Source organism: Bos grunniens, chromosome 21 (genome assembly GCF_055505025.1).
Source record: "Bos grunniens cultivar Pamir isolate PY7600 chromosome 21, Bosgru_T2T1.0, whole genome shotgun sequence".
Taxonomy (NCBI): domain Eukaryota; kingdom Metazoa; phylum Chordata; class Mammalia; order Artiodactyla; family Bovidae; genus Bos; species Bos grunniens.
The window spans coordinates 14,359,765-14,381,463 of NC_141185.1; the positions used below are offsets into that span (position 1 = coordinate 14,359,765).

At 52.2% G+C, this 21,699-nt stretch overlaps 1 protein-coding gene across 7 annotated transcripts in view; it reads left to right on the top strand.

Moving 5' to 3' along the window:
- The window catches only part of CCDC88C (coiled-coil and HOOK domain protein 88C), a 146,159-nt gene that overhangs the window by 18,510 nt on the left and 105,950 nt on the right, over window positions 1-21,699 (top strand). Inside the window, exons 1-2 of one of the 7 annotated variants that reach the window (XM_086363227.1) lie at window positions 8,195-8,341; window positions 9,381-9,568. The exons of 5 other annotated variants lie outside the window; for them this stretch is intronic. In XM_086363227.1, the coding sequence (XP_086219353.1) occupies window positions 9,485-9,568 (84 nt within the window). In that variant the 5' untranslated portion in view covers window positions 8,195-8,341; window positions 9,381-9,484. Of the gene's footprint in view, window positions 1-8,194; window positions 8,342-9,380; window positions 9,569-21,699 lie in introns of those variants that run through there. One more of the 7 variants, XM_086363228.1, reaches the window with a different exon arrangement.

The following is a 21,699-nucleotide window of genomic DNA, read 5'->3' on the forward strand; positions in this document are numbered from 1 at the left end:
CGTCCTTGTTGGCGTGTCACTGGATCCCGGTTTGGAGTCTCCAGCAGGGCTGTGACATGGTGACCAAATGCAGTGGTGAGGCTGGGCGGTCCAGCCCCAGGCCTGGGAGGCCTTCGTCAGAGGGGTCCCAGCACCCCGGCCCCCTTTCGGAGCCGGGAGCCTTTGTCTGCCGTGGATTCGACCCAGGAGATGATCGACTTCCCTGTGAATGCTTGTTCTCTGTCTAAAGTTTAAGGGAGACACTTCCAGACTGTGTTGGGAAGTGAGGCTGGGGAGGGCGGTGGTCTGCGTGGGCCCCTCCTTTCCTCTTTCCTTCCTCTCCCTTCCTGTCCCCTGTTCTCTCTGGTATCGGGTGATGAAACATGGGACATGGAAACACTGTGGCCCAGAGAGCTGGGTGTGTCCTGCTGGGAGTCCCCCGGTTCTTGTGTCTATTCCTCCTCCTCTTTCTTCATGCCTGAGATACTCGTGTCTAGCGGGGTGAGAGACAAGCCAGGCAAACCAACTGCTGAAACACCTGTGTGCACAGGACACGGATGTCACAGGGCACGGGCAGGAGTGCCCCAGCCAGGGGAGGGCCAGTGCCCAAGGAGAGCTTTGCAAAGGGGTGGTGCTTGGCCTGAGCCCTGAAGGATAGGCACGGAGCTAATCTGGCAGAAAATGGGGTGCATGGGGGGTGTCCTGGGGGAGCAATAGCACCTGCAAAACCAGAGAGGCGCAGAGCAGCCTGAGGGCTGAGCAAATCACCTCTGAGTGGCTGGAGGGTGGGGGCTTCGCTGGGGAGTGGTGATGGGTGAGGCTCCAAAGGTAGGGAGGTTCCCCAGGGCGGATGCCAGGCTCACGAATTTGAACTTCATCCCAGAGGGACTTGGGAGTGTTTATAACCTTTTGAAAGAGGAAAGTTTAAAAAAAAGAGAACTCTTTTGACACCCATATTGAGAGTGGATTGGCTTCAGGAGGGAGTTGGGGAGTCAGGACAGGTCATGGAAGCCTGGACCAAAGCTGGGGCAGAGGGGAGAGGGGACAAGCCCGAGAGGCTCGGGGGGCTGTGGGCGGCAGTTGTTAGGTCCCCTGCCCAGAGGGAACAGCGGGAAGAGGATAAAATGCTTTCTCAGGCCCGGGAGAGCAGAGCCCTGCAGCAGGGTGCTGGCTCCCTGGGCTTCAGGGCAGTGGCTCCTAGTCAGCCTGTCTGGGGCTGGAAGTGGGGCGGGGAGGCTGCAGGAGGACAGCAGCTTCAGGTCCACCTGAATTCCCTTTCTCCACACCAAGCAGAAGGTGTGTGCTCCTGACCGGTGACCGTCCCTGACCTGCTGCCAGGGACGGAGCCGACAGGGCTGTGGACACCTGGTCATGGGCCACGCAGCCCCACACCTTCCCAGAGGCAGGGTTTTGTTTTTGCAGCACATGAGAGAGACCAACTGCTGGTTGGACTTGAATTTCTTTTTTTCCCCTTCTGTTTTTAGAAGAAATGCTATAGAGCTGTATTGAATAGCAAGCAGGAACTTTGGGACTCAGCCCTGTGCCCCTGTCAGATGGCTGAGAGAAGATAGCTGGATGGCTATCAGCTTGGCACTGTGCTAGGAGCTTTCAGCCCTGTCACTGTGAGGACGAAACTACTGTCCCCATTTTACAGATTAGGCAAGTGAGGCTGGTGGAGCTTAAGCTCTCATGGTCATTGGCTGCTTTCTGCAGTCCTGGAGGGAGGTGGCTTGCGGTGGGCAGACTAGCCGTTGTGTGCAGGTGGGCCAGGTTGGGAGTGCTGCTTCCCCAGGGTCTCCCGCTTGGGCTCCCCCATGTTAAGCTGACTTCACACCCGCTGGGAGCCCCAGAGGAAGGGGCTGGATTGCTTCAGGCACCTTCTGAAACCAGCACTTCCGGGGTTGGGCTGTGGGTGGGACTGAGGGAGCAGCTGGCCTCAGACTTCACCCTGCACCCCCGCCCCTCCTCCCCCAGAGCAGCAGGAAGCAGAGAATCTGGGCTAATTGCAGAGGGTGAGGAGGGGTGAAAGGTGGGTCTGATGCAATTAGCAGAGCTGGAATTTGGCCAGGCCGAGGAGGCTTCAGGCCACGAGATAGGAGTGTGTGTGTGTGTGTGTGTGTGTGTGTGCGCGCACACATGGGTGAAGACGGTCTTTCTTTCTTTTTTTTTTGCTTTTTATTTTGTATTAGAATATAGGCGATTAACAATGCTGTGATAGTTTCAGTTCAGTTCAGTTCAGTCACTTGGTCGTGTCCGACTCTGCGACCCCATGAATCGCAGCACACCAGGCCTCCCTGTCCATCACCAACTCCCGGAGTCCACCCAAACTCATGTCCATCGAGTCAGTGATGCCATCCAGCCATCCCATCCTCTGTCGTCCCCTTCTCCTCCTGCCCCCAATCCCTCCAAGCATCAGGGTCTTTTTCAATGAGTCAACTCTTCGCATGAGGTGGCCAAAGTATTGGAGTTTCAGCCTCAGCATCAGTCCTTCCAATGAACACCCAAGACTGGGCTCCTTAGGGACTCGCAAGAGTTTTCTCCAACACCACAGTTCAAAAGCATCAATTCTTCGACGCTCAGCTTTCTTCACAGTCCAACTCTCACATCCATACATAACCACTGGAAAAACCATAGCCTTGACTAGACGGACCTTTGTTGGCAAAGTAATATCTCTGCTTTTTAATATGCTATCTAGGTTGGTCATAACTCCCAAGGAGTAAGCGTCTTTTAATTTCATGGCTACAATCACCATCTGCAGTGATTTTGGAGTCCAGAAAAATAAAGTCTGACACTGTTTCCACTGTTTCCCCATCTATTTGCCATGAAGTGATGGGACCAGATGCCATGATCTTCGTTTTCTGAACGTTGAGCTTTAAGCCAACTTTTTCACTCTCCTCTTTCACTTTCATCAAGAGGCTTTTGAGTTCCTCTTCACGTTCTGCCATAAGGGTGGTGTCATCTGCATATCTGAGGTTATTGCTATTTCTCCTGGCAATCTTGATTCCAGCTTGTGCTTCTTCCAGCCCAGCGTTTCTCATGATGTACTCTGCACAGAAGTTAAATAAGCAGGGTGACAGTATACAGCCTTGACGTACTCCTTTTCCTATTTGGAACCAGTCTGTTGTTCCATGTCCGGTTCTGACTGCTGCTTCCTGACCTGCATATAGGTTTCTCAAGAGGCAGGTCAGGTGGTCTGGTATTCCCATCTCTTTCAGAACTTTCCACAATTTATTGTGATCCACACAGTCAAAGGCTTTGGCATAGTCAGTAAAGCAGAAATAGATGTTTTTCTGAAACTCTCTTGCTTTTTCGATGATCCAGCGGATGTTGGCAATTTGATCTCTGGTTCCTCTGCCTTTTCTAAAACCAGCTTGAACATCTAGAAGTTCAAGGTTCATGTATTGCTGAAGCCTAGTTTCAGGTGGACGGCAAAGTGACCCATCCATATTTTACACGTGTCCATTCTCCTGCAAACTCCCCTTCCACCCAGGCTGCCATATAACATTGAGCAGAGTGCTATATACAGTGGGTCCTTGTTGGTTATCCATTTTAAACATGGCAGTGTATATACATATCTGTCCCAAACTCCCTAACTATCCCTGCCCCCCATTCAGCCCCCTTGGCAACCTTAAGTTTGTTCTCTAAGTCTGTGAGTCCCTTCTGTTTTGCAAGTAAGTTCATTTGTATCATTTCTTTGCATAGGGATGTCCTGGGATATTTCTCCTTGTATATTTCTCTTTGTTTAGTTGCTAGGTCCTGTCCAACTCTTGTGTCCAACTCTTGCAACCGCATGTACTGGAGCTCCCTGTCCATGGGATTTCCCAGGCAAAAATACTGGAGTGGGTTGCTCTTGCCTGCTCCCAGGGATCATCCTGACCCAGGGATTGAACCTGCATCTCCTGCATTGCAGGTGGATTCTTTACCACTGAGTGAACAGGGAAATCCCATTTCTCCTTCTGGGCTCCGTGGGCTCCTCCTTCTGACCGTGAGTCCAGATTTTGAATTGCTGGGGTTTCCCTTCTATCTCTGAGCTGCTGGGTTCTCCTTTGCCTTGGAGTTTCCCCTTTGCGTCCATGATGGTTCCCGAGGGCTGCCGCCTGGCTTTGATCTGTTCTGCATGGAGCCGAGCCCAGATGCCCAGTTCACAGTGGCCCTAAGACCTCCTCAGGTTTACAGATCCAGACTTTCTCAGTGTTTCTGATATGTTTTCTCACCGTGTGTTTACTTTTTTATCGCTTGCTTGACGTTTCTCTTAATCCATGGCATTCCTTAAAGCATTCAGTTTTCGAGCCCTTCACGGAAGGTCCATGCACAGAGAGCGAGTCTGTGTCAGGGTGGAAAGCTGGGCAGTCACCTGGTCATCAGGCCTGAGATCCGAGCCTGTGCCTCTGGCAGAAAAGGAGTGAAAACCTCCTTGTGCGGCCCTCAGAGGCCGAGAGGGAGCCACGCTGCTTTCCGATGGAGGTGCCCAGCCTCATTTTGCGTTCGTTGCAGAATCAGGACCAGCATGGTTCAGGGTGTGAGAATCACGGGTTGAGCATGAATGAGTTTAGAAACACATCTTATCGCAGGCTACTCCAAACCCCAGAAAGGTAGGAAGTGGTAAGAGGTACCAAGTCCTTTGGCAACAGAAAGGAGGGAAATGAATTTCTCAAACTTTTAAAAAGAAAAGGAGTCTCTCCCTTGCCTTAGGTTTTGGGGTTAAATGCCAAGATCAGCGTGTTTGATGTTATAACTAGTTTGTGAGAAGGACTCATGGGAGAACTTGCCTGGGCAGGCTCTGCGCTCCATAAAGCCGGCTGTGTGGCCTGCGTCCAGGGCTAATAACAGTTTTTCTTATTCAGCCTGTTCTTATGGAAAGGCAGTTTCTCTGCTCCTTTGCCATGGCATTCAGGGCCATGGTCCTTTCCAGTATAACTTTAGTCCTATTTTTCCAGGAAGGAGGACGGTGAAGTATGAGGATGAGGAAGCGCTTGTCTGAGGTTGATGGGCTCAGCCAGAATTATTGAGGAGGCTACACCTTCTAACTCACCCCCAATTCTGAGTCTGTTGGTGATGTTTTGAGAGGAGGTGGAGGTTTCAGAAGGGTAAAGAGGCTGCCGGCTGAATGCTGCAAGGGTTCCATTGGTTTGGGATTGGGTTTCATCAGGTTGGGCTTCCCTGGTGGCTCAGATGGTGAAGAATCTGCCTGCAGTGCGGGAGACCCAGGTTCGATCTCTGGGTCGAAAGATCCCCTGGCAGATGAAATGGCAACCCACTCCAGTATTCTTATCTGGGAAGTCCCATGGACAGAGAAGCCTGGCGGGCTACAGTACATGGAGTCAGAAAGAGTCAGATACGCCTGGGCGGCTAACACTTTCACTTTTTCAGCAAGTTAAGGGGAGAGGTGCTCTGAGTATGGGACTCCCCATGGGAAGAGAGGGTACAGTGCAACTTCAGGGAGACATTTGCCATTGCCCTCCTCGCTGCCCATCCCCTGGGGCTGGCGCTGGCGTTGGCTCTAGCTTCGCAGGGAGAAGTCAGGTTTGCTTTCTCAGCTGGGGGTAGGAGCTTCGCCACTGCCCTGTGGAAGAGGATGAGCTGGGTGGTTTCTCCAATTCCCAAGAACAGAGGTGCGCAACCTCCAGGATCTAATGTCTGGTGATCTGAGGTGGGACCAGTGTATTAATAATAGAAATAAAGTAATGCACTTGAATCATCCCGAAATCACACCCCCGACCTCTGCCCCATCTGTGGAAAAGTTGTCTTCCACAAAACCGGTCCCTTGGGTACCACTGCCCTAGAAGGTCAGGAAGGTGAAGCCAGAGGAAGAACAAGATGGGAAGTGAGAGGGCAGCAGGAAGGAGAAGTCATCTCATTCTTCCAAGGATCTAGAAATTTGTGTGTCATCATTCTAGCAGTGTGACTTTGGTGTATCATTTGATTTCACCTATAAAATATGGGTAACACCATATTACAGGTTGGCATGGGACTCAGAATCGCACCTAGGTTTTGAGTCAGCAGGGCACAGTAATAACACTAGCTCATCCTGAGGGCTGACTTTGCAGGGCTGACTGTTCCTGTGTGTCCACGCTCTGCAGATAGGGGGGCCATGTCACTTGTGTAGGCAGAGGATGGGAGACACACACATCCAAGTAAAAATAGGAAGAGAGGAAGAAAAGCAGCTTCAGGCCCGTTTGTCTGCAGAGACAGAAGATAAGAGTCGTGGGCTCCTTTGAGCTCACCTCTTAGAGCTGTGGCCTTGGGCAATTTGATCTCCAAGAGTCTTTTTTTACCTGAAAAGTGGGCATGTGAATAGTGTTGGCCTGAGTATTGCATCAGAGGTGTTGGACTTTTCCTGCTGGCACTGATAAGATGCCCACCAGATGGTCTAGCAGACATGGGGGTCTTTACACAGACCCACCTCTCTGGGCCATGCTAACTTCGTTTATTACTGAGCGGATTATAGAGGGGACCTTCCAGCAGTTAGATTCTGAATTGCTTGGATTAATCCAGTACATGTGGACGAACATGCTTAACTCTTGCCCTGCCCATTTTTCTCCTGTATGATTTTTAGAAATTATTTTGGTTGCATTGGGTCTTGGTTGCATGCAGGCTTTCTCTAGTTGTGGAGAGCCAGGGCTACTCTCTAGTTTTAGTGCATGGGCTTCTCAGTGTGGTGGCTTCTCTTGTTGCAGAGGACAGGCTCTAGGTGCTTGGGCTTCAGTATTTGCGGCTCCAGTCTCAGTAGTGGAGAAGGCAATGGCACCCCATTCCAGTACTCTGGCCTGGAAAATCCCATGGATGCAGGAGCCTGGTAGGCTGAAGTCTATGGGTTTGCACAGAGTCGGACACGACTGAAGTGACTTAGCAGTAGCAGCCTCAGGAGTTGTGGTTCACGGGCTTAGTTGCTCCATAGCATTTGGTATCTTCCCAGACCAGGGATCAAACTCATGTCCCCTGCATCGGCAGGTGGATTCTTAACCACTGTACCACCAGGGAAGTCCTCCTGTATGATTTTTTAATTTAAAGCATACCGTGTGCTTCCAGTGAACTGAGTGTCTTAGGCACACTATCTCGTGGCAGCCTCTTGATTTTTCTCTCCCACCAGCAATGAAACTCCTTAAAAGCAGGTTCTGCATTTCTTTCTCTGTTCACCTCTCACCCCAACAGCATGGAGACATGCCTGCCAGAGTCAGTGTGTGTTAGTTGCAAGACACAGGGCAACAGAAGCCATGACTCAGAGTAGTTCAGAGAGGATAAGTCATTCATTGCCCTCAGGGCATGTATTACTGGCCTGGGCCCAGGATCCTATCTCTAGGCTAAAATAACCCTGTAAAGACCCTCGGTTTGTTCCCCGTTTCTAGACAGTTGAGTAATTGGAGGACAGGGCCCTCCTGTACTCAAGTCTGTGTTCCTTGAGTGCCTGACATACGTATCAGACACTCAGGACCTGATTGTTTTAGGGGGTCAGTGGGGGCAAACCAGGGTGGAGATGCAGGGCAAAGCGGAGGCCTGGAGCCTTTGAATCTCACCCTTACAGAGGTCTTCCCCCTCTTCCCCCCTCAAATCCCCCCCACCTCCCCCCCCCGCCCCCTGCCGCTTTCACGCAAACCTGCAGGCTTTTCATGCGGTGTTTGCTTTGTTGCTGGAAAAGCCATATGTCAGGTACCCAGGAGGCTCAGTCCCTGGGGGGTGGAAGTTAAATTGATTGTTTTCAACTTTGTCTAGCCAGCTTGGCTCCCTTGAGCTTGCCAGTGTTTTGCCTTAATGACTTCAAAACTTTAAAAATAAATGCCTCCTTTTCCAAAGCACAGTAACCAAGCAGGCTGTCCAGTTCTCGCAACCAGTCAGGGTAGTTTTTTCCCCTTACATTGTGAATTTGTGGCTGCACGAGATAGCAGAGACTCTAAAGCAGTTCGCGCATTTTTGTGCAAAGTTGGTCTTCTCAACCAGCAGTCCCCAGCCTCTTTGGCACTAGGGACCGATTTCGTGGGAGACAGTTTTTTCCACGGACCGGGGTAGGGGAACGGTTTAGGGAAGATTCAAGCGCATCACTTTAATCGTGTGCTTTATTTCTAATATAATGCCCCCACTGACCTGATAGGATACCGGTCCCCGGCTCAGAGGTGGGGGACCCTGTTCTCAACAACCTCCTCCCGCCATTGTTGGGGTGAGAGTTTGTGACGTTTGAGCTCTATAGAACAGAGCTTCCAAAATTGGACTTTTCCAACAGAAATGGACTGAGTCGCAGCCGAGGTCATCCTAAGCTCAAGATGCCGAAAGAAGAACTGGTGGTTGCTGATAACTCCGAGCTCGTCTGGACCCACCTGAGACTGAAGCTTGTCATGACTTTTAGAGCAAAGTGGAGGAGGACCGAGGGGTGGGTCGCCCTGGAGGATGGCTGTGCGCGGGTCTGTCCTGCTTCTCTCCTCCTCACCCACCTGTACCCTGGTTTCTTCCCGGGGAGGAGTACTCGTCTCGGGCTGCCTTCACCTTGCCAGCCCCTCAGCTGCAGCCCCAGGGTGCCTCGGGCCAGCGTCCTGCCCACCGCTCAGACGCCTGGCCTGCCCGCCTCTCCAGGGGCTCCTCTTTCTCCTGCAACCCTCTCGTCGCCCCTCCCAATACCACGCACACCACCATGACCTGGGGCAAGTGGCCTGACCCCTCCGAGTTGTCTCCTTCTTTCTCCAGTGGGGAGAACGGGTGATAACAGATGATGCCCTGGGTAGCGACGATCCAGAGAGAGAGAGCGTGCATGTGAAATGCCCAGCGTGGGGGCACTGCAGAGCTGGCGCTGGTGCAGTGGGCACTGCTGGCTGCTGGGCTGCAGTGCTGTCTGTGCTCTCCCTTCCTCTGCACTCATCCATCAGGCTTCGGTGCTTTCCCCACCGCCGGCCAGCACCTTCCCTTCACTGCCTCTGTGAAGCCTGTGGGATGTTCTGAACCCGAGTTTAATCATTGTCATCATCACCATCATCACACCTTTCAGCTCTCTTCTGCTTTCTCTGGGTCCTGCACCAGATTTGCAGGCTCCCTCAGGGCCGGGACTCTGGTGCCCTTTGTCCTCCCAGGGTCAGGGAGCACAGGGGATGCCAGCTGAGGGGCTGCCCCGGTGCTGTGTGTTGTGCTTTGACACTCACTCGTGTCCAACTCTTTGCAACCCCATGGACTGTAGCCTGCCAGACTCTTCTGTCCATGGGGATTCTTCAGGCAAGAATACTGGAGTGGGTTGCCATGCCCGCCTCCAGGGGATCTTCCCAACCCAGGGATTAAACCCAGGTCTCTCGAATTGCAGGTGGATTCTTTACCATCTGAATTACCAGGGAAGCCCACAAATACTGGAGTGGGCAGCCTCTCCCTTCTTCAGGGGTTCTTCCTGACCCAGGAATCGAACCAGGGTCTCCTCTCCTGTATTGCAGGTGGATTCTTTACCAGCTGAGCTACCAGAGTCTGAAAGAGGCGAGTATACTGGCCCACCTGTGCCTGCCTGGCCCGGGGCTTCTCCCGGGGCCAGGTTTATGTGATGGGCTGGACTCTCAAATGTTCCTACTTTAATGCACTGCCTGAATGGAAACCCTGGGTCTTTATCAACGCTGGAATTCAAAAGGTGGGATAAATTGATTTCTTAAGGCAAAGACACTTTGATTAGCCTAGCCTTTTGTGGTTGTTGTCGTTCAGTCACTAAATCGTGTCCAACTTTTCGAGACACCATGGACTGCAGCATCCCAGGCTTCCCTGTCCTTCACCATCTCCCGGAGCTTGCTCAAACTCATATCCATCGAGTTGGTGATGCCATCCAACCATCTCATCCTCTGTCGTCCCCTTCTATCTTTACTCTTTTCTAGCATCAGGATGGAGGAGCCTGGTAGGCTGCAGTCCATGGGGTCACAAAGAGTCGGACACGACTGAGCGACTTCCCTTTCACTTTTCACTTTCATGCATTGGAGAAGGAAATGGCAACCCACTCCAGTGTTCTTGCCTGGAGAATCCTAGGGACAGGGGAGCCTGGTGGGCTGCCGTCTATGGGGTTGCACAGAGTCGGACACGACTAAAGCGACTTAGCAGCAGCAGCAGCAGCAGGATATTTTCCAATGGGTCAGCTCTTCACATCAGGTGGCCAAAGTATTGGAGCTTCAGCATCAGTCCTTCCAGTGTTTATTCAGGGTTGATTTCTCTTAGGATTAACAGGTTTGACCTCGTTGCTGTCCAAGGGACTCTCAAGAGTCTTCTACAGCACCACAGTTCGAAAGCATCAGTTCTTCAGTGCTCAGCCTTCTCTATGTTCCAACTCTCATATCTCTACATGACTACTGGAAAAACCATACTTTGACTAGACAGACCTTTGTCAGCAAAGTAACGTCTGCTTTTTAATACAGGCAGATCCTAGGCAACCCTTGGAGTGTCATAGCGTTTCTTCTCAGGAGCAAGTGTCTTTTAATTTCATGGCTGCAGTCACTGTCTGCAGTGATTTTGGAGCCCAAGAAAATGAAGTCTGTCACTGTTTCCACTATTAGCCTTTTAATCTCACCCTTTTTAAAATAGAAAGTGACTGGACGTGAGACCAATGAAGCCTTCCTCTGTTCTTTCTTCCCTTTGGAGGTATTCTTCTCTGGTTCTGACTGAGGTATCCTCCCCTGCTCTGGAAGGTTGAAGTCAGGACCTCGGAGTCACATGTCCATGACCATCCCCAAACCCAAAGTTACTGGGTTGGGTTTTTGGGTGACTTGGGGGATATGTTTGAAAAAGGGTGATCCAGTGCCTACCTACACAGATCATTCAAATTCCCAGGTGTTTTTGAACTCCTCCTAGGTACAGTCTCGGGAAGGGAGGGCTTGAACCCCTAGGAGGTGGCCAGGTTGGTGGGAATAGGGTCTGCAGGACATCGGCTGTGGTGGCCTCAGTACTCGCCACCCTGAGAGGTCCCAGAAGGCCTGGGTGCAGAAACATGGAGTTGGGAGGTGAATTCACCACGTGTTATTAAAATCCAAGTGTATGTTCAGATCTGGTTGGAAAGTTTAGGAAGCGTGAGGAGGGATAACTAGACTTTATTCCAGAGTAGACCAAAAATAGATAAGTAACGAGGAATATGGTATGCTTACAAAAACTTAACTTTTGGTCTTTAAGGAAGCTGCCTGATTTGGAAATCATCTTTGACTTTTAAAAATAAAGGAACTACAGCCATGTTCATAGCGTTACTCACAGAAGCCAAAGGTGGACGCATGCAAGTGTCTGTCTGTGGGTGAACGTGGTACTCGCACGCAATGGAATATTATTCAGCCTTAAAAAGGAGGGGGTCCTGACACATGCCCAGCATAGATGGACTGTGGGGGCATTATGCTGAGTGAAATAAGTCAGCCACAAAAAGACAAATACTAGAAGTTCTACTTCTGTGAGGTTCGTAGGTCAAATTCAGAGAGAGAGAAGGTAGAATGGTGATTGCCAGGGGCTGGGGGAGGGAGTGGAAAGTTATTGGTTAACGGGATGGCGTTTAGTTTTGCACGATGAAGAGAACTCTAGCGATCGGTACAGTAATGTGAATGCACTGAACACTGCTGAATTGCACACTTAAAATTGGTTAAGATTGTAAATGCTAGTGTGTGTTTTATCTGGTTTTCTGTTATGTGTGTTCTATCATAATTTTACCCAAAAAAGGGACTGAACCCTCACACGTGGCCGAATGCCAAATGCTTGTCTCAAGTATTTTCTTAAGGAATGAAAAGGGCATCCAGTAAGAATGTCTGTGATGTTGATCAGTGAGGGCGTGGAACCCCAGCCCCAGCTTTAAAAGTGGCGAGTCTGTCCCACTTAGTGGCTGAATGACCGTACATGGCTAGCTGGACAGAATAACTCAGCATTTCTGCCCTCCCCGCTTTTCTTTTTTTGCTCTTTTTGCTTGCTTGTTTTAAAGAAAAATCCTTTTCTCTCTGGGAGTCAGCATAGAGGTTTTTCCACAATGGAGCGCTTAAGTCCCAACAACCAGGACACTCCTGTTGGTGAAGGGTAGTCCTAGGGCGTGAGCACCTCTTAGCTGTTTCATGCTTTAAATCAAACTGGGATTAAACTGTCAGAAACAGAAGCATCCTTTTCTCTCTCTTTTTTTTTGATGCTCAGTAAACTTTATTTTTTTAATTCCACTATAGTTGACTTATAATGTGTTAATGTCTGCTGTATAGCAGTGATTCAGTTATACACACACACACACACGCACTCTCTTTTTTAATATTTCTTTTTTGGATGAAGCAGAGAAGGATGGCTTTATCACTTTGCCAGGCAAAGGGGGACACAGCAGGCTCCTGCCTCGAAAATGACGTGTCCCCTATTTTTTTCCATTATGGTTTGTCATAGGGTAATCATAATATAATTCTCTGTGCTATACAGAAGGACCTTGTCGTTTATCCATTCTGTATATAATACTTCACAACTGCTAATCCCAGCCTGTTTCATCCTTCCCCCCATGCCTTCCCCTTGGCAACCACAAGTCTCTTCTCTATAGCCTTGGCTTTGTTTCTGTTTCATAGATATGCTCATTTGTGTGATATTTTAAATTCCACATAAAAGTGATATCATGTGATGTTTGTCTTCTTCTTTCTGATTTACTTAGTGAGCTCTCTGGTTGCATTCATGTTGCCACAGATGGCATTATTTCATTCTTTTTATGGCTGAGTAGTAGTCCGCTGTACACCCTTGCCACATCTTTACCATTCCTTTGTTAATGGGCACGTGGGCTGTTTCCATAGCTTGGCTCTTGTGAAGAGAGTTGCTATGAACGCAGGGACGGCCTGTATCTTTTTGGTTTAGAGTTTTGTCTGCATACACGGATGCATCCCTTTCTTCATGAGGTCCTTGGGTCTAGATCAGTGATGTCAGCTTTGGACTTGAAATCATATCTGTCTAGAAGAGCATGTGATGACTTGCCTCTGGTGAAGCTGGGGAGGACGAAGAGGAAGGCGGTGGCAGAGGTCAGGATGCGCAGTGCCCCCGTTCCCATTTTAGTGTCTGTACTCCAAGGGAGGGCTGATGGAGGCGCTTCTTTCTCCTTACCCACCCCTACCTGGCCTGTAAAGGCCTCAATCTACATGACTGTTAGCTGCTGAGGCTGTAAAATGCAGTGGAATGGAGGATGGAGGGAGGCTCAAGAGGAAGGGGATATTGTTGTTCAGTCACTCAGTCGTGTACTACTCTCTGCAACCCCATGGGCTGCAGCACGCCAGGCTTCCCTGTCCTTCGCCATGTCTTAGAGTTTGCTCAAACTCATGTCCCTTGAGTCAGTGATGCCTTCCAACCGTCTCATCCTCTCTTGTCCCCTTCTATATAATGGTGACTGAGTCTTGTCGATGTACGGCAGAGACCACTACAACGTTGTAAAGCAGTTATCCTCCAGTTTAAAAAAAAGTGAACTAAGCTGAGGACTGGAGCGTTTCCTGCACACTCGGTTTTCCTAGAATTTGATGCTATCCTGGCATCCAGACTGATATCCTGCCTCGGGCTGGTGAGCAGTTGCTGGGGGAGAGGTCGTATTCTGTCTGGAAATGAGCTTCCCCCACCCCGTGAAGGAGTCCTTGGCCCACAGTTGCAGAATCAGGAACCTGGATGTTTTCTTTTCCGCCTCGTGTTTTTATCCCATAAATGATAGTCATCAGGATCAAACTTGACCTCTGAAGAGAGAAAGCAGATGTTCCGCATCCCCCTCTATCCTGCCACCTCAGCACATTAAAGTGGTTCATAGTTCAGTGTCCTTCGGAGCCTGCGGCCGTTCCCTGGGAAGGGAATCTGTGGCTTTCGTGGGGACAGCTGACGGCTATTAATACCCTGAGGAAGTCCTCCGCCAACCCTGAAGGGGAGGGGTTCACATCTTCCTCCCCGCCGCAAGTGTGCTTCTGGGCCAGGGACCATTGTGAGAACACATCTCTGCCTTCGTTTGGTTGAAACGTCACATGTCGGAGTGTTTTGCTCCACGGTGTTTTGCTTCTGTGTGCCACAAGTGGCTGACGACTTTGCCGTGTGTATCCTCTGTTGACAGACCAATCTGAGGGCTTCCTGTGAGCATCCAAGCCAAGCCTGAGCCCAGGCGCCGTCTCGGGCTGTTCTTCGAGACTGCTGTGGCCCTCGGTCAGGGTCTAGAGACCCTGCAGCAGAGGCAACAGACACCCTGGCCTGGGGCGTTTCCAGAACAGGTGCTGCCTGGTACCCCCCTGAACCTCGGAGGGCAGGAGGCCCTGGGGGTTAGAGGAGGCATCCAGAGAGGCGGAAAGCTGGGCTGAGGCGGCCCACAGCTGCAGGGAGGGGATTCGGTGGGGGGAATGGGGAGATGGGCTGTGGCCACATGGCGAGTTAATAGCAGAGCTGGAAACTAGTTCTCCTGAGACTCGACAGAAATCTGGTCATAGCTGGGGCTCATTTACCACCCCGTCCTCTCCCTCTTGCTGGCCAGGGGCACAGTCGGGACATCCCTGGGGCTCGGTGAACGTTCCTCTCTGTTGTTAAGGCTCGGTGACTCTAATGGAGGGTTCAGCCGATGGCATGTGGGTGGTGGAACGTTAAAGAAAGAAGTGGCCGTGGGGTGGTTCTAGCCTCTCAGCCCCCCCAGCCAGACCCCTGGGAGCTCCTTCCATGCAGCACGTGGCCCCCTTCCCGGAGAGAGCGAGACTCTGATGTAACTGGTTGAAGGGCGGGAATACCGGCGTCATTTAAAAGCTCTCTTTAGTTGTTGTTGTTTAGTTGCTCAGTCATGTCCGACTCTTTTGTGACCCCATAGACTGTAGCCCTCCAGGCTCCTGTTTCTGTGGGATTCTCCAGGTGAGGATACTAGAGTGGGTTGCCATTTCCTCCTCCAGGGGATCTTCCTGACCCAGGGATCGAACCCACGTCCCCTGCAGTGGCGGGCGGTTTCTTTCCCGCTGAGCCACCAGGGAAGCCCGAAAGCTCTCTTAGGTGCTTCTGATGAGATGATGCTGATGTGCAGCTGGCCTGGGAACCCCCTATCCTCTTCCTCTTGCTCCTCATTAACAAATGGAAAGAGAGAAACTCAGGCCACCTGGGTTTCCTTTGTTCCTGTCAGTGATTCCGAGTTGCAGGCAGCTGAGTCTAGCACCTGGGGGCTGGGCTCCTGGCCCTCCATGGTCACTTCATCTGCTCCTGGCCTTGCCTCCAGGGCAGGCATCCAGACATGGGCCAGGGATCTTCATGTGGCTGTGAAAACCTTATGGAAAGTCACTGGAGGGACTCTGGCTTGTGTGCCCGGTGTGAGCAGGTGGACCGGAGAACCCCTGAATCTGCTTCCTGGTGCCTTTACCAGCCTGACAGGTACGTCAGGAGAGCTCAGGGCTTTCTGTTTGCATCAGGCTTTGAACTCTGGGGAGAGCACACAGGGTGTGCTGCCCTGGAGGCTGGGCCTGAGCGGGTCGCTGGGAGAAAACCTGTGGAGCCCACAGGCCAGGCCTCCCAGAGCTGGAACCTGGCTCCTTCTTCTGCCTGGTGGTCCTAGCACGGCGGCAGTCAGGAGAGAGTGGGGCTCCACAGCCGCCCCCAGGGGCTCACCTTCTCAAGTTGGGCCTTTGAATCTGACTGGTCCATCCTCAAGCCGCCAGCAGTCAGGATGGAAAAGTGAAAGTTGCTTAGTTGTGTCTGACTCTGCGACCCATGGACTGTATAGTCCATGGAATTCTCCAGGCCAGAATACTGGAGTGGGTAGCCTTTCCCTTCTGCCTTCTCCAGGGGATCTTCCCAACCCAGGGATTGAACCCAGGTCTCCTGCATTGAGGGCAGAGGTCTCCTGCATTGCTGAGCCACCAGGGAACCCCAAGAATACTGCAGTGGGTAGCCTACCCCTTCTCCAGTGTATCTTCCCAACCCAGGAATCAAACTGGGGTCTCCCCATTGCAGGCAGATTCTTTACCAACTGAGCTATCAGGGAGGCCGGAAAACACGCTGTTGTTGAAGACTGGTGCCTCCTGGTGCCTTAGTAGGTTTTTAGGCCCCTGGGTGGTCTAAGGGGCTAGACTGGTTCATAGCCCAGACAGCAGAGCCCTGGATCCCTCAGGTCATCCCGCCTCTGGGCGTGAGGAGGAAGGCTGCTGGCCTCAGGAACCAGCGAGGACTCCCTCCCATTTGAACTGTCATGTCCCACACCATGATGCGGGTGTCACGGAATGCCTACCGCGTGCCACCTGGGCTGCATGGGCAGAAAACACGCTGGTTAGCCTCCCAGGCGGGGGGTGGGGGGTGGGAATCCAGCTGTGACCATGACGAGGGTGTATGTGTGCCCACGTGTGCAGATAGACACAGGCCCTGTGGGTCCTGACATGAGTCTGCTGCTGCATTTACTTTTGTAATTGTAGGTTCGTCATAGGAGAGAGAACGCTCAGACATCAAAGGACCTATAAAAAGTATGAGGCAGATGGTTCAGGTGTCATTACCCCCATTTGTCAGATGAGGCAGTGAGGCCCTGGGATGTTAACTGCCTTGCTCAGGGTCACACGCAGCTAGTGGGTGTCAGGCCTGAAATTGGCACCCAGGCCTTTTTGCTCCTGGTGCAGTGTTTTCTTCTGCACCGTATAGTCTCTGAAATAACACATGTGGGTAGTTTTCTAGGTGGTGAGGAAGTGATGGAGATGTGCCTTAAGCAGTGAACTGTGTACCCCATCCAGGACAAACACGGATGGATTTTAAAGCCCCAGAATATCCAGACCCGTTTGGCACACCCTGGAGTACCCTGAAAAGGCACAGCTCCCTGCCTTCAAGGCCACCCACCGTCTGGTGACGTGAAGTCTGTCTCCAGGCACAGGTTTTGTTCCTGCCTGTTGGCTCACTTGCTTGTTGAGTCTGCAGAAGGTTCCTGCCTTTGTGATGCACGCCTGGGTATCACTTTCAGAACTGGAGGTGGTGGGGGCTGTGGGCCCCTGGGGTCAGGGTGACAGAGAGTGCAGCCCTGGGGTCTTTTCCCCTGTTCAAGTTCCTTGTTTCCATGGAACAGCAGAACTCGGAATACGGGAGAGATGGAAAGGCGTGTTGGCCCCTGACTGTGGTTGGATGACATTTGTTGGTAGACTTCTTTTTTTCCCAAGATTGTTAGAAATCTCTGGAGTCCTATGGATCAAATCCCTGGCCAACATCCTGCACTTTTCGCCTAGGCTTCTGAGCTTTGGGGTCCTACTGACCTGCAAACTTAAACCGCAGAGCAAAATCAGCCTGGGGTGCTGTGGTCCTGGTGGTCCTTTCCTGGGTTGGAAAGGGAGGATGTGTGGGCACTTGTCTCACCAGGCGGCTCATTAGAAGAGGCTTTTGTGGGTCTAGGTGATCACATTGCAGTGCTTTATGGGGAGATGTTACTTTGAAAGAAAAATTTTGTCTTTTTAGAGTCCCTACTCTAAAAGAGAGTAGGGACTGTACGGTCCATTGCTGGTGGATGGTGACCTAAGAGCCACCCGGATGCTGTGGATTTGAGGGACAGGATTCAGAGCATCAGATGCAGCCACGGGTCCTCCTCTGGTGACCAGGGGTGCACCAGTGGACCTGGCTCTACCAGGGGCTGTCTGTGACCAGGAAAGCAAGGATCTCAGGTCCCAGAGTCCAGCATGTGGCTCTTAGCACCACACTGACCAGCCTAGGTCACCAGCTGGCTCGTGGAGCAGCCAGAGGTGCAGGAGAGACAGGCTGATGGGGTCTGAGGTGTGCGGTGGACCAGAGTTGCGGGAGAGATGGGCTGATGGGGTCCGAGGTGTGCAGTGGAGGGAAGCCACCCTCTTCCCTGTTCACAGCATAGTAGTGAAAGTCAGGGTCTTTCCTCCAGAAGATACTTGGATGGCCTCATGGTGTGCACTTTGATGCTTTGATTCTCTCACTTCAGTCTTCCTGGATGTACCAGTGCATGTGGTCCCCAGTGTGGGATGCCTTCCCAGGATGCACAGGGTGCCGTGGTCCCCAGATGTGGGATGCCTTCCCAGGATGCACAGGGCGCCATGATCCCCAGATGTGGTGCCCTTGGGGTGCCTTCCCATGATGTACAGGGTGCTGTGGTCCCCAGATGTGGTGCCCTTGGGGTGCCTTCCCAGGATGCACAGGGTGCCATGATCCCCAGATGTGGTGCCCTTGGGGTGCCTTCCCAGGATGCACAGGGTGCCATGATCCCCAGATGTGGTGCCCTTGGGGTACCTTCCCATGATGTACAGGGCGCCATGGTCCCCAGATGTGGTGCCCTTGGGGTGCCTTCCCAGGATGCACAGGGCGCCGTGGTCCCCAGGTGTGGTGCCCTTGGGGTGCCTTCCCAGGATGCACAGGGCGCCGTGGTCCCCAGGTATGGCTCTCCAGAAGGTCTTGCCTTCACACGGGATGCAGAATTGGCCTTCGTAGTTTGGAGAGAGGGATCCGCCTTTCTGCCGGTTTCAGAGCATCACCTGTTACTGGAAAAGTTTACACACAGAGAAACGTGTTTGCCTCGCCATGGGGAAAACGGGCCTTGTGCAGTTTGAGGCGATCGCATTTCGGGGGCGCGTCCTCTCCACTGGTGACTCCGGCTCCCTGTCCTAGCATGCAGCCAACAATAAAATGCTTTACAACCTGCGGGAGTGCTTGTGTCTTTTCCCAGCGCTGCATTTCCCCAAGAACAGCACTGTTCCCAGGGGTGTCCAGTTTCCTCCCGCCATTCACCAGGCCCCACACCGTCCTTAAGCAGCTAGAACTGGTTTTACCAAGTAAACCGATACCTCGGCGGGTATCCAGGGTGAATAAGGATGGTGCGGCTTAATAAGTTACTGGCAGACCTTTGAGGAGGCCCAGTGGCCCTGGCTCCTCACTCCTCCTGCTCCTTAACGCTTGAATGGGCAAGCAGGAGGAGGGACAGCCTTCCCTTACCTCTGAGTGGGGAGGAGGGCTTGTGCCATCAAACAAAGCCAGTTTTGCCTGGGGCTCACTGTGGCCCCTGAAGTTCCTGGCTGGACACCCCGCACCCTCCCCGGCCCCGCCACTGAAACAGGGTGGGCCTGGGCCTTAAGTAGACTCCTTGGGAGATGGGCCTGTCTGTCCACTTGACTGCTCTGGGCACAGGGGGGAATGTTTCACTCCCACCTCCAGCTCTGCAGCTGATGGCGAGGAGAAGGGGCTCCTGCCGGCAGCTGTGGGCTCATTAGTTTTTGCTTGGTTTGTCAGCAAGGCCCTCCTGGGGTTCAGGAGCCTGACAGGTGCTGAGAAGGGGCTGCAGTGGAGCGCTGGAGCCAGAGCCCCTGGGGCCCTTCAGCGGGAGTCTCAGCCTCATCTCAGAGGCTGTGGTCAGTACCTGATGGGGCTGCAAGAGGGGAGGACAGGCCCAGCCCTGCAGGGGGCAGGGCAGGGGTTTCGGGGGACAGGGCCTCCTCTCCCGGAGTGCTTAAGGGGGACCACAGGCCTGTATACCACAGGGTGTTAGAGAGGCCCAGTCTGGGGGATGCCATGTGTCCTGAGTGGGGTTCAGTTCAGTTCAGTCTCTCAGTCGTGTCCGACTCTCTGTGACCCCATGAACTGCATCACGCCAGGCCTCCCTGTCCATCACCAACTCCCAGAGTCCACCCAAACCCATGTCCATTGAGTCGGTGATGCCATCCAACCATCTCATCCTCCGTTGTCCCCTTCTCCTCCTGCCCTCAATCTTCCCCAGCATCAGGGTCTTTTCAAATGAGTCAGCTCTTCGCATCAGGTAGCCAAAGTATAGGAGTTTAAGCTTCAGCATCAGTCCTTCCAATGAACACCCAGGACTGATCTCCTTTAGGATGGACTGGTTGGATCTCCTTGCAGTCCAAGGGACTCTCAAGAGTCTTCTCCAACACCACAGTTCAAAAGCATCAATTCTTCGGCGCTCAGCTTTCTTTATAGTCCAACTCTCACATTCATGCATGACCACTGGAAAAACCATAGCCTTGACTAGACGGACCTTTGTTGGCAAAGTAATGTCTCTGCTTTTGAATATGCTGTCTAGGTTGGTCATAACTTTCCTTCCAAGGAGTAAGTGTAGGTCCGACTGAGTGGGGTAGGTCAGGATGTAAAGCCGGTTGTAGCAGGACCAGGTTTGGAGGGTAGGGCTGAGTCTGAGCCTCACGTCCAGGAAGGCTGTGGTCTCCCCTTGAGTTTCCTGTAGGCGACCAGACAGTGTGTGGGACCCAAGGACCACCCACTTGAGCTTGCACCCACTTCTCAGGCTGAAGTCAGATTTGGTTTTATTCCCCAACCTTGGGAACTGTGTCTTTCCCCCTCTTCTCTCTCTCACCTGCTGGATGGCTTCCTCGGGGCCCAGCATGGATCAGTTTGGCCCAGGGCCCTGAGGAGAGATGGTGGGATGGGCAGATGTCCTCCTGGCCCTGGAGGAGCTCAGGGTTACGACACTGCAGTATGTAGCAGAGGCTGAACTGGAGATGACGGCGCTTTGTAAGGACCTTCGTCCCCCAAAAGCAATTCAGACTCCAGAGAGGGATGAACTGTTCCTTTTTGCATCATCTTCTAGGTGCTGTGTTTTGGGGCCACCATATTTACAGTGTTCTTGTTGTTCCGTCACTAAGTCGTATCCGACTCTCTCTGACCTCATGGCTGCAGCACGCCAGGCTTCCCTGTTCTTCAATCTCCCAGAGTTTGCTCAAATTCATGTCCATTGAGTCAGTGATGCCATCCAACCATCGCATCCTCTGTTGCCCCTTTCTTCTCTTGCTCTCAGTCTTTCCCAGCACCTGGGTCTTTTCCAGTGAGTTGGCTCTTCATATCAGGTGGCCAAAGTATCGGAGCTTTTAGTTTCAGCATCAGTCCTTCCAGTGAATATTCAGGATTGATTTTCTTTGGGATTGACTGGCTTGATCTCCTTGCTGTCCAAGGGACTCTCAAGAGTCTTCTCCAGCACCACAGTTTGAAAGCATCAATTCTTTGGTGCTCAGCCTTCTTTATGGTCCAACTCTCACAACCATACATGACTGCTGGAAAAGCCATAGCTTTGACTAGACAGACCTTTGTTGGCAAAATGATGTCTCTGCTTTTTTAATAGAAACCACCTAGTCCAGGGAATGGCAGGTAGGTTTACTCTTGGATGCAGGTGGATTTGTTGTGGCTGCTCAGAGTGCTGTATTGAGAAGGGCTCAGAGGCCTTGCCCTGGACCTGAGGGCAGGGGTTCTTTAATCTATTAATGCTGTCTGCCATGGAGACGAGGAGTGGAGGGGAGCGGTGTTCCGTGCGTATTGTGTGTTATCTCTGCATTTACACATGAAGAAAACCGAGGCCCAGAGAAGCTGTGGCCTGTCTCTGTGTTTGGAGGGTCCGGGACTGGAACCTGAGGCTGCTGCTCCCCACCCAGTGTGCTTTCCACGGCGCTGACGCTGAAAAGCCCAGCTTTGTGAGAGGCCAGACAAACAGGCGTGAAGCAGCGAGGAGCAAGTATCAGACTGGGCTGTTCAGAAAAGACATCATATGGACTTCCCTGGTGGTCCAGTGGTTGGGAAATCCGCCTGCCAGTGCAGGGGACACAGATTTGATCCCCAATGGGATCAGGGAAGATCCCACAAGCCACAGGACAACTCAACCTGAGAGCCACTGAGCCCACCGGCTGTAACTACCGAAGCCTGTGCACCCTAGAGCCTGTGCTCTGCAACAAGAGAAGGCACTGTGATGTGAAGCCCACTCACTGCAGCTAGAGAGTAGCCCCCGCTCACTGCAACTGGAGAAAGCTTGTGCACAGCAGTGAAGACCCAGCACAGCCAAAAATAAGTCAATAAATTAAACAAAATACACCA